At 44.3% G+C, this 12,696-nt stretch overlaps 1 protein-coding gene across 1 annotated transcript in view; it reads left to right on the forward strand.

The window, feature by feature from the left end:
* Positions 1-12,696, forward strand: part of LOC143337931 (netrin receptor UNC5D-like) — a 145,628-nt gene that overhangs the window by 76,486 nt on the left and 56,446 nt on the right. Inside the window, exon 2 of the mRNA XM_076757947.1 lies at positions 10,254-10,460. Within this exon, the coding sequence (XP_076614062.1) occupies positions 10,254-10,460 (207 nt within the window). The remainder of the gene's footprint in view (positions 1-10,253; positions 10,461-12,696) is intronic.

Genomic DNA, 12,696 nt, shown 5'->3' on the forward strand with positions numbered 1-12,696 from the left:
TATTCATAAATTCATTCAATAATAGAGTCCCAGTCTTATTTGTGGTCTGTGTTAAAGCTCTCTGGAAGAAGTGGATGGAAAAATGTGAGAAGGGATTGTTTTCTGGGGCTTTACTTATTTATTGAGCCCCCTTACAAAGTACACTCACATTAGAGTGAGCTGTCAGGTTGCCAGCGAGATTGCTGCCGAGATTGTAGATGCCACACAATGCCTTTAATTATGTCGCCATCTCTTCTCTGTCAGAAAAGACAAAATGGATCAAAGGCTATATGGAAAGAGTAAGTAAGCAATTATCTTCTTTTGTCTGCTATCACTGTCAGTCAGCAGGGGCTTGCTTTCTAAACGACAAATAAAACCAGAGAATGAACGCTGATAGATGAGGTAATAACGGTGCTGTGTATAACATATTCATGAAGGCACTCCGTATATGCATCTGGCATTACTCAAAAGTGGCTTTGTTGTCCGTGTGATCAGGACAAACTAAGAAAAAAACATCAGATCATCTAGTGAAGGCTCCCAGAGATTACCCCCGTTCTTCTGCAGAGGTGCGGATGATTAAAGGTGCAAGAACTGGTCACCAGTTGAATTCATACTCCAAACACATAGAGGGCAGTGTTTCACCAGAGTATCTAGTTGCCATTAGCTTGTTAGCTCAGTTAGCAGCTAGCAGTCCTATTGCTGGGAGTCGGTGTTGACCCTGCTAGTACTGGCCTTCGCAGAGAATGCTGTCAGGGAGCAGAACTGGACTGGGAACCAGTACTGAAGCTGGGTGAGCAGGCAGGGATGCTCAGCCGCCTCCCAGTGACCACAGCCAGACCAGGACACCCAGTCTGACTTTTAAGATCTTGGGATTTTAGTCCTGGTGGATTTGAGACTCTTGAGTTTTAGTACTACAGGTGTCAGAATTCTTGGAGCAGCCAAACAAACTCATGTTGTTTAATGGAAGAATTATTCAATAATTGGCATCTTTCCATCATACCACACTGTCAAAAATACAGAAAATGTGTTTTGCACATACATTTTTGATTAATAGTCGCAGCCGGCACTAACCTCATGTTCCACCAGTTGGTAGGAAATGTTTATTGTTCAGCTCACAAACAGCTGTAAAAGCTAATATTAATGAGACATTACGAACAGTAATGTTGTCACTGTAGTAATGAGTGCGTACACGCATCATTTCCTGTGAACTGGAATGCTGGGTAGGAACGGCGGACCCCCCCCCCCCCACTAACAATGATAACCACTATAAAGATGTAATTACAGAATATAAATACTCTGAATGGCTATTGCTGCCCATAAATACCAACAAAAATGAGGTTTGATTTTATAATATTCTGCTCAGGGTCTGGAAAATAAACATCTGCAAATATCACAGTAGGTCAGGTGTCACTGAAGACACACAAAGAGATGATGCCTGTTTTATTGTTTGGCAATTACAGTGTAAGCAGACAATATTTAAGGCTAAATACTGAAGCAAACCTGTAAGAAAACAAGCTCACCATCAATGACACTCTATTTAGATTGGCACTGTTAGTTATGAAAAGTCATGAGTTCAAGTGGATTTTCTATGATTATCCCTGCTCTCAGCACTGATGCATACATACATACAAACTGAATCTAAAGCCTATTTATCATATGGTACACTCGTCACATCACATCACATCACTTTGAATATGAAAGTACAAATCTGTGTGCCGTTTATTCACGAGGTCGTTTCCCTCCTAATATTAATTTGCGTACGAGCAAAATCTTATGGAGAGGTGGTTGATGGGACAGAGACGGGAGACTTTTTTGTCAGTTTGACATACAGGTAACCCACTTTTGCTTCGACATGTTTACTCTTTGATTATCGGGAGAGCTGAGGGAAGCACTATCTCCCGCCTGCCAAAACCAGGCTGGCAAGCTGTCACAACACCGATGAAGACGCACATACCACCTGGGTGTTTGTAAGTGACACACATTCAGACAAACTGCACGCACATACACACACACACATGCACTGGTTTGTGCATGTTCAGGAGCACGCACACTCTTAAAATCCAAAAAAAAAAAAAAATGAGTTTTGTTTTGACAAAAAAATATATCCCTGTGCTGCAGAAATATCACAGCAGTATTAGCTGGGTGTGCTATATTTCCTGCATTTGCATTTATTTAAATGTAAAAAATATGTTTTTATCAATCTAGGAAATGATGCTTTCCATTTTATTAAAGCACTAACCCGACTCAAAACCTCTCTCCCTTTGTTTTATGTCTGCCTCTACGCTGACAGCTCGTCAATAAAGGTGGAAATGCCTGAATGATGGATATTTGCATCTTTACCACAAAGAGCACCGCGCTTTATTGGACAATATGAACTCTGAATAATACAGAATACAGTGCTGCTGTCTTCCTCTCTGCAGTATGTTGCCTGAGAGACGAGACCTGGGGCCAAAAAAAGAGCCTGTTTACATTCTGATCCAGTCAAATCTCCTCTTTTCTCTCAAAACTGTCAGATTTGCAAGTATGAAGCACAAAATGTTGTAGCATAACTGTTAATAAAGCAAAAATACACTGTAACCACAAATGATTTGAGAAGGCAAACAAAACATCAGAGGTTGACTCCATTTCCATCCATTTCTATTGTTCATGCTTCACGCTTTGACGATCTGTGTTATCTTCATTTCACCAGTACTGAAGCAGCAGAAGCCTGCAGCCCTCCTCACAGATATGAGGCCTAAATCTTGATGGTGAAGTGAATGAGTTGAGCTTACCCCTCCTTTATTTCCATCATCCAGGTGTCTTTAAACAAGACTCCTCACCCCCCGCTGCTGCAGCGAGGCTGCTGTCCAACAGATAAGAGTTTGGACGCGCTGAGACTCTCCCGTGTGTGAGTGTTACTTTGAGTGTGCAGCAGCGCTTTGCTGAGGAAGAGAAACGAGATTTTTTTTTTTTTTTTTTTTTTCGAGACATCTATCCTGTGTTGTATGAACAGAAAGTCATTGAATCAACACAAGATGGAATAAAACAAAAAAACATGACCATCCGAGTGTGAAATAGTCGATCAGAGCAAAGAGTAAACGTTTGTCTGCTCCTGTTTTCATTGGACAACATCTGGCTTGTCTGTAAGGACGACGGTCCTCAGTTGTGACATTATCTGAATGTGTGTGCATTTGGGTGTGTGAGAACGTGTATTATTTACATTGTGGGGACGCAAGTACGTTCACTCAGTCACATGGTGGAGACCCGTCGTGTCTTTGGGGACAAAACACAAGTCCCCACAACATAAATCATTTTAAAATTTTAAGACATGGCTAACGGTTAGGTTAAGGGTAAGGTTCAGGTTCGGGTAAGACTGCAGGAAATGAATGAAAGTCAATGTAATGTCCTCCTAAGCAATGGAAATGTGTGTATGTGTGTGTGTGAGAGAGAGAACATGTATTACTCACATTGTGGGGACATAAATCTTTTAACACACTGTGAGGACTTGTCTTCCTTATGAGGACAGAACGCAAGCCCCATGACTTAAATCATTAAGGTGGAGTCTTGGGTAACGCTGAGGGTAAGGGTTAGGTAAGTAGTGGTTATGGATAGGGCAAGTCTCCAGGGCATGAATGGACGTCAATGTGATGTCCTCCTAAGCGATGGAAGCTGTGCACGTGTTCGTACGTGTGTTCGTATGCACATGTCTGTTGTGTCCCGAGATGGCAGATGAGAGCTTTGCATCAATATTTGAACAAAGCGCTCCGGCATCTCTTTCTGTTGAGGCCGTGCTGTTTTTAAGAGTCTGTCTGTGTGACTCCCGCTGCAGAGAAATTACAAGTTACAGAGTAGTTTCAGAGCTCCGGGCATTTCTGCAACCTGAGTGAAGTGACTGTGAGACTCGCCTCAGGCCAGGGAGACGAGGAACCAGGAAGGAAACATGGACGCGGCTTAAATCATCATAGAGAATCTGGCTATTGCCTGGTTATAACCTCGAATTTAATCCCATAGTTGGGAAGATTTTGAAGCTCCACTTCAGCGAGACAACGGAGTCGGGTTTTTGAGGAGCAGCCGTGTGCATCCAGCTGGTGTGCATATCGCATGGTTGCTAAGCAGTTCATTACCTGTCAGCTTGTCATGAGGACACCTCTCGCAGTCGGTTGTGTTTTGATGTGCTTGAATAGCAGGAGGTGTCTGCAAAACACCAAACACAATCAGGCTTTCACGTGTTGCTGCCTTTTCGCCCCCATTTGCTGTTCTGCTGGGAGATCAAGAAATCCCGTCTTCGCCGTCTGTCTTTCCCCTGCGGAGAACCTGTCATTCAGAAATCTCGGCAGACAGACAGGAAGTGTGTGTGCGGGGGCTGTGCATCGCAAAGGTTGTGATCTTTCAGTGGGGCGAAATTGGCTGAGAACCTAAAAAGACGCGCCTTTCTTTTTTGGACTCAGGTTTATGAGCGTTTGCTGAGAATGCCGAACATTTTTTTTTTTGTCTTCCTGCCATGCACTCGGTTGATCTGAACAGATGCTCCCCCAGCGCTTCTCACTATCTTCAACACCCACCTATCATCTGCTTCACCAGTCTCCCTCCACCCCCATCTCCTCTGCTAGCTTCACCTCTGATCCTCAATCTAGACCATCCATCTGCTGCACAGAACTGCGTCAGCACAGCCTATGAAGACACCTCGCGCTGGGCATATATGTAATTAATGCAGCCTTGACCATTGCCAGGCTGTATTTATTCATGTATTTACACAGACGCATTAGCCTGAAAGTCAGTGTTCACACAAAGGCAGCGACACATAACAGCAAATAAAATCCACACAATGCTCCCCCCGTTCACCGGCTAGCCACGCTCCTGATTTCTCAAACCTGTTACTGAAATGTCAACATGGCGAAGTAATTAACAAATAATTATGCCGCTGACTCTTAATTAACAAACTAAGAATTAATTAGTAGATTTGTTTGTTAATTCATGGCTAAGCAGCTGCTTCCTGTTTGTTAATACGCAACGCTGTCGAGCGAGTTAAAGCAGTTGGACAACTTTCCTGCGCTTCTGCCCAGTTTCTTCAAGGTTTTTAATAAGTTGGACAAAGCTGGTGGTGCACGGTATCTGTTATTATATTTAAACTGCAGAGTTTCTATAATATTAAAAGACGGCCAGTTCCTCACATGCGAGAATAATTCTAAAAATGAGATGTTCTCTTACATGTTTTAGTGATTATTGGATAACACATTAAGGCAATGTTGCATTTTATTAAAGCCATATATTCTCCCACTCCCAGCGTTTCTTTCTTTAAACACACACACACACACATACACACACTCCTCTCCTTTTTGTTCTTTGTTCATGCTGGTAATTCGCATGCAGTATTAGCGGGAGATTAGTTTTCGCTGCCTCACACCTGTTGGAGGTTTGAAATCAGAGATCACACATGTGCCATTGTGACAGTGGGTATTCGAATTCAATACGGTTCAGTGAGCATCGCTCATGAAAAGCAGCTGAAATGGCAGCCGTGCAAGGGACACAAATAAGTAAACCTGTGCGGAGAGTAGCAGTGTTGTGGTTTCTGAAAAGTGCGGGGTCATTTATATCCATTATAACTCTTTCAAACTGCAGCAAACATGTTTAGCGGGAATGTATCAACACAAATGATCACACCTGTTTACCCAAATCTGCCCACAAACAGGGTTCAGAGCGAGCCGGACTCTGCAGGCAGGAACTTGGTTTACTACAGTGAGCTGCTATAGATACAAGCAATCTGTCCTTAACATGATCAGAAAGACACTTTTCCAAGGGTCCAAATCAAGGAAACACACTAAAATTTGGTTTAATTTCAACTTAATTTCCCATTTCTAATGATGACAGCCTGTTAGGGGAGTGAAATGAAGCTGCAGTTGTGAATTGAACTTGTGTTCAGTATCCTGTGTATGCAAGGGGTTTGCGTGTTGAAGACAAACAGTTACTCCCTGTAAAGTGCAGCAGAAGCAGGAGGATGAGGTTCAGCCTCTTCAACAAAGAGGATCCCCCTGCAAACAGTTTTCTATCCCAGGAAGCAAAATTCAAAGTGTCTGTGCAGGATGTATTGTTTAGGTTTGTTTTTTTTTTGGCTGTGGTCGAGCTTTGCTGGTGGTGGCGGCCTGCTGCTGAGTGAACAGGTGTTACAACGCTCGGAAGGTGCTTCTTGTTTTTGATATTCAGCGAGAGGAACCAGCAGGTTAGAGGATGTTGTAACAGTGTCCCTGATAATCTGAAAGTCTGTTTACACAAACACTGCGTTTAAGGTTTGTGGTCATCCTTGGAAAACACGGCTGGAGCCTCGACTCTTCCATAAAATCCAGTAGCATATTTATCCAAAACCTCTCAAATCAATCTTCAATCGTTAATCACCATTATCCACATGTATGCGTAGGCATCTGAAGATGGCTGCTGCAGTCAGACACCTCACACCAATTAGAGTCGTCCATGTCCTCTCCACAGCCAACAATAGCCAACGAGAGCCTGTGTTGCTTGAAGGGGCCTCGTTGTCTTCATTCATGTTAAGATCTGGCTAACTGCAACCCTTAGCCCCTTCACATCAATAACGATTGACATCATGAGTGTTCACATTTAAAAAAATAACAATAACTTTGTAAAGACAAGAGGGTAGACCTTCATGCTGTGTTGTTCAGCTAATAAGGCCTGGATGTAGTCATTTGCAGGCGTCTATTTGCAAAAACACATTCAGAAAGAAACAAAAGCCTCCAACGTCACTGTGTTCAAACATCTCTTACTCAATGTCAGCAGCACTTATAGTTTTTCTGACTGCTGGAGATGAAGAGTGTTACATTTCAAAGGAGACCAGAAGCATGCATGTACTCCAAATATTTCAGCTGTTTTGCTCCTTTTCTCAATTTTACAGGAGTGGTTGAACTGTTAAATGTTCATTCTCGACAAAAGTGTCACTGTTCTATTGAAGTTATCAAAGCCAGTACTCAAGAAACTGTTGCACTTCACCAGCTGTGGATCTATGTGACGCTCTGTGCAGCTTGTTCTGTTAGATCAACCTGCATTTCTTCCAGGCATGGGCTGGTGCATGGCTGGATGAACTCAGTGAGTACTTGGCTATGATTTTGGAAGGTAGGGGAACACGGTCCATGTCATTTGCAAATTTGATGACGTGGGGGGTTTGCATACGCACCCCTCCGGCTGCTTTCATACCAAGCAAAAAGCAGCATTGAGAGCACATGTGTCTTTTGGGGCCCAGTGTTTGTGAGTTACCTTTACCTGACCTACAGTTGACCCTGATCATCTGAAAACTTTGTGCCAAGAAGTCAGTTATCCACAGTATCATCTGTGTGAGATGGAAACAGGACAGCAGTTTGTCTGCCAGGATATGAGGTTGCAGTGTGCTGAAAGTGGAGGAGAATTTGGCAAACATCAGCCCGGCTGCTGTCTCTCAAATCACTGCTGGAGCAGCAGTCATCTTTCTCTGTGTGAAACAGCCTGGGCTACCGCCCAAAGGCTTTACCGAATTAGCCCAGTCAGCTAGGGGCTCTTTCCCCCTCATTTCTTTTAGATTCTCACTAAAAGCTATGAATACATTGAACTGACATAAGAGACCACACTTACTCGTTGCTTTTAATTTTGCATGTGAAGAGATGGAGTGTTTGCTGCACTTGAGGAAATGAAAACGTTTGTGAGTTGCCTCGCAGGTTGCATAACTTGCAGCCGATGCAGTATTAGCAGCCTGCGTCTGCATTTCCAGGACAAAACTTTGCTCGTGTGCTGAGACTGAGATGCAGGCGGAGAGAGAGAGAAAGATGGAGGGAGAAAGAGGGTGTCTGATAGAGCCATCACTCAGCCCGCTGGCAGTGATATCTTGTTTTCCTCTCAGACTGGGCGAGATGTATCTGCGCCCCTTATACAGTATGTTATTGCCGGGCTGAAGCATTGGTTGTAGATCACTGTGAAAACTGTGAAGCACGGGGCAGAGCGGTCTCTTGAGTGACAGCGGCGAAGCATATTGAGGAGAGATATTGGTCTTTCCTGGGAACATGCAGATGAACCAATATTAGCCCTGCGTCAGCCACAGGTTGTAAATGAGTGGAAAACGCTGCAGCCAGAAACCCCACAGCAGCGTCAACACCATCCTGCAGCCGCTCGGTTTGAGCCACGTCTCACGTGATAGCCTGAGCGCCAGTTTTCTCATTTCCATGCGTGTACTTTGTGCAAGGTGCATTGCCAGAGGGGCATCCAATAGTCCTTGCTCGGTGCTGCACTTTGTGATCTATATTCAGCCATTTCAAGAGCAAAGACAACGTTATGCTGCTCCCAGAGACAGTTAAGTGCTTGTGTTTCCCCCTAGAGTCACATGTCCCACCACCAGCCTGAGGTTAAATCACACCAGAGTGTCTTTTCTTGTGTCTCGCCTAATCTGTCTGCTGCAATACTACCCCACCTGCTAAATAAAAAATGAAAATACGAAAAGTGAACTGACAACTAACTTTGAAATGAAGCCTGTAATGCTTTACTAAACCTCAGCGCTGTTGATGATATTTGAGGTATTAGTTGCAGTGGCATTAAACTGTCATGCTGGCATGCGTTGGCATAATACCTGATCTATTAACAAATGAGTCATTACATGGAGGGCTGTGGCTTTGTTTGACAGCTGTGTGTTTGTGCATTCATGTTCCCATCTATCATAGCCCGGATGCGTGCTCACGTTTGTGTTTTGCATCTATCCAAACACAAACACGCCGTGTCAATGCTCCGTGCGCAAAACAAATTGGAGCACTCTGTACAAGAAAAGCTTGCCTGGGGCTAGTCATTTTGAAATTAAATACATGTCTCTTTGTTCAGCCTCAGTTCCAGGAATGAGGGAGAAAACGTGAACGTGTCGCGCAGAGAGAGGAGAGGAACACTGAGCAAGTGCTGTGATTTTCACAGCCAGGGAATCACACAGAGTCTTTTATCTATTCCCCTCAATCAGGAGACATCCGGCAGGAAAGGTAGGAGGATTAGATTAGCTAGAGAGCAGGGAGAGAGAAAGAGAGAGTGGGTTCTCTAATCCTGATGGGGTTTTCAGAGGTATGCCCATCACTGTGGAGAAACATGCAGTGTGCAGTGGGGAGTTGGGATCGGGAGGGGCGGGTGCGCGACGGTTTGCCTCACTAAACCCTTCACACTTGCATGAAAGAGGTTCCAGCAAACTAGGGGATTAGTCAGAGTGTAATTACACTTGCGGGGCCTCGGAAGTAGCAGTACGTGCACCGACTGGAACACACCTCAGACGGGCAGGGGAAGGAGGGAGTGTCTCCGGTTCGTGTGCTGTCGGTGGATTCTTCAGCTGAATGAACCGTCCTGAGTGAGCGCTGGCATCTGAGAGATCAAAGGGGTCGACTGTAGGTCGGCCTCGGCGCTGTCGGGTGGCTGTTTGACTTCAGTGACGTGTTTATTCCCGTCAGATCTGCTCCTCTTTTGTTTCTGCACCGTCACACTTCTCCATGCACCCTTATAATGTATAGTATAATTATTCTAGTGTGATTGCGCAGCGTGTTTCAGGTCCCGTCCCGCAGCTCAGCCACTTCTCCTGGAAACTCCCTCAAAGTTTCTCCCCATCCAACAAAACAGTGTTTTTACTGCTGCTATTTGTTACCCACACAGAGGCAAACAACGTGACGTATATCGAGCCACCGGTGGCGTTGAGATGAGCCTCACGCTCCCCAGAGGAGTTCAACACCCCATCCTTCAAAAAGTAAAGAGAAGTTTGCAAACAGCAACACTAATGACATTCATTATTAAAAGCTAAGCAGGGATGGTACTTTTCATCAGAAATATTTTGCACGTTTGCAAAACAAAGTGCAGCAGAGCTTCCTGCAAAACACCCCGTAGCATTGTCTGTGCGTCCCCGTGCACTTCAAATAGTAAACACTGCGGCACTCAGGGGGATTTTCTCTCCAGCAGACTTCCTGTAAATCATTATACTGTAATGCTGTGGCAGAGAATGGACTGTGGGGATGTGGTGATGTTCTGTTGTTGTGTTATTTTTCACGTCGCGCTCCGAAGCGATTTGTTTGAGGGAGACATCGCTGTGAGGAGTAATGGCTACTAGTTGGGTCTGGTTTCAGGTGGGGGGGGGGGGAGTGAGGGATCGTAGGAGCTGGGGAAGACGGAGAGGGAGCTAGTTTTTTCAGCAAGCACGTGGAAGATTTAACTGCAGGGAGGAAATCTGAGATGATGATATCTCGTTGATTAATAATTAACTTTTCCATCCATTTTGTTGACTCTCATTGGACTCTCGATTTATTCGTCAGGTCCCCGAGGTGAAGCCCTGCAGCATGGCCAGTCTGGGACGCTGCCCCGCTTCCTGGAGGAGCCTGTCGACGCTTACATCGTCAAGAGTAACCCCATCAAGCTCCGGTGTCAAGCCAGGCCCGCTCTTCAGATCTTCTTCAAGTGCAACGGCGAATGGGTCCACCAGAGCCAGCACATGTCCCAGGAGCACACCGACCTTGCGACAGGTAACACAAACACTGACTAGATGCTTCTGTAGAATACGAAAAAGGACAAACATGCAGCTCACACAGAGACTGACATACAACTGCCATTTACATTCTGCAGCATTAAACTCCCGTCAAGCCTTCCTCCTGTCACTTTAACTTACGAGGAGAGCGTTCATATCTCTGATAGCAAGGACTGAAGTCTTAAGAATGAACTTTGCAAATGGGGCTTCATGACAATGCCTGCAGCTATCTCCAACCCTGCAAATATATTTGGCTGACTTCTCCAGCGCATGCTGCGTGTCACATTTGATTTAAACTGAAATGACAACTGTTAGACCATGAAAGGCACCTACTTGTCCAATTTTAGGATTTGACTTTGTACTCCGAATGGTGTCTTTCACTGATGCAACGTGCTGAAATGCAGTTGTTGTTGTTTTAACTTGGAGAAAAATGAAGTCATTCAAACCACAAAGAAACATTTCTTTTTTTTTTTTGGAAAGCTTTGTATGTCTTTATTGCATCACCTCACCATGGACATTGCATGTCTCATGAATTCAATTTTGTTCGTATAGCGAAGAAGAAACTGAATTCTTCTTTCTTTTTTCCCCTAAAATGTTCTTGTTTTGTAGTAGACTGATTTTCAAGTGTCCGTTGTGAAAATTAACTTGTTTTAACGCCCCGGAGGAAATGTTATCTATCTATCTATGTAGTGTCCATATGACCTGAAAAAATAATAACAAACAATATCAGCTGCACTAATAATTTTGCCCTCGTTTGCACTTGGCATCAAATAACCATCATCTAATTAGAGTATAAGTTGCTGAAAGAGGTGAGGATGAAGGCAAAATGTTTACGAGCCTGCCTCCTTGGCTGCTATTAGTTCTACAGTGTTGATGCTTCACTTAACACACAGCACCAATCAATATCTCCCCCCAGAGTTAACAATGGACCTCTAAATTTTTACTGCCTCTAGTCTGGATTCATAGCTCTGCTCCCATCTGGCTCCTTATCACCGATCGTATCTGGTTCCACTGGGACAGACAGGAGGAAGGGAAGCAATGCAGAAGGGAAAGGACCGAGAGAGAGAATAAAAGCTGAAAAGGAGAGCATCTTAAAAATCCACCTGTGCTTGTGTCTCATAAAGCTGGAAGATGTGTGCAGGCCTGGACTGTCCCAGGACGTCACTGCATGTGGAATGAGCTTATTTTATCAGCCTTTATTGTAACCTTGACCTAAAAGGTGCCGCAGAAATCCACTAAAAAGGAAGCATTAGCCGAGCTGTTGCCCATACATGAACGTACCTCAACATTTAGTTGAACTGTTACACTGTCGAAGTTCTCAGTAAGTTTTCTGTGTGCTATTCTGAGGGCTGCTTCCTGTCTATCAACACCTCAGACTGTTTCTACAGCACCAGGGCTCAAAGCTGAGGTGACAGCCGTACAGATAGACAGGAGACTCCTGCAAAGTTTCAATTTAATGAAGGCAGAAACGAGTCACACTGTTTGTGGAGGAGCTGGTAGAAACTGCCTGCACAAACTCACGACTTGATCCTCTTACCAATGATGCAGTTGTATTTTTGGGAAAAAGTTAGCCTGTGGGTGCATCGTCCCGTCAACCAGCAGGATTTCTTTGGCGTAGCGATCTTTTCACCGGTCTCATGGCGTCATCTGCTCCCTTCCCAGCGCTGAACAGCAGGCAGACACAGTTAGCAAACATCGAGGAGCACTTAACATACGTTTTGCCTGGTGGAGACCAAAAACGGAGCTGTGAGGGGAGACATTTACCAGGCAGCAGGAGCGCAGCATCAAATGAATGCTAACCCTGCGCCACGTCTGCTGGATGTGCAAATAAGCATCACTTTGTTAAGCTGCTTATTTACACACGTTTTTGTCAAAAACTGGACAATATAATAATAATAATAACAATAATAAACTTTATTTATAGAGCATAATTCGTGCATAAAATGCAACACAAAGTGCTTAACGTAAATGCAAATAATAATAAAGTAACAAAGGAAAAATAAGAGGAAGTGGCCAAAACATCATCATTGCAGGTTTAAAGAAAACCGTATTTTAATCAGAATGCAGTTGGTCTGTTTCAGCCTCAGCTTATGAAGCAGTTATACTTAATACACACAGCAACTGTCCCACTAAACAAAACCTACTAGAACAACGACGTGAGTGCAGCGTGGAGCATTAAGCCAATAGGTTGATTAATTGGCACAATGGCGGCTCTTGTTCGGCGCTGTCACAGT

This window comes from Chaetodon auriga, chromosome 19 (assembly GCF_051107435.1).
Source record: "Chaetodon auriga isolate fChaAug3 chromosome 19, fChaAug3.hap1, whole genome shotgun sequence".
Classification (NCBI taxonomy): Eukaryota; Metazoa; Chordata; class Actinopteri; order Chaetodontiformes; family Chaetodontidae; genus Chaetodon; species Chaetodon auriga.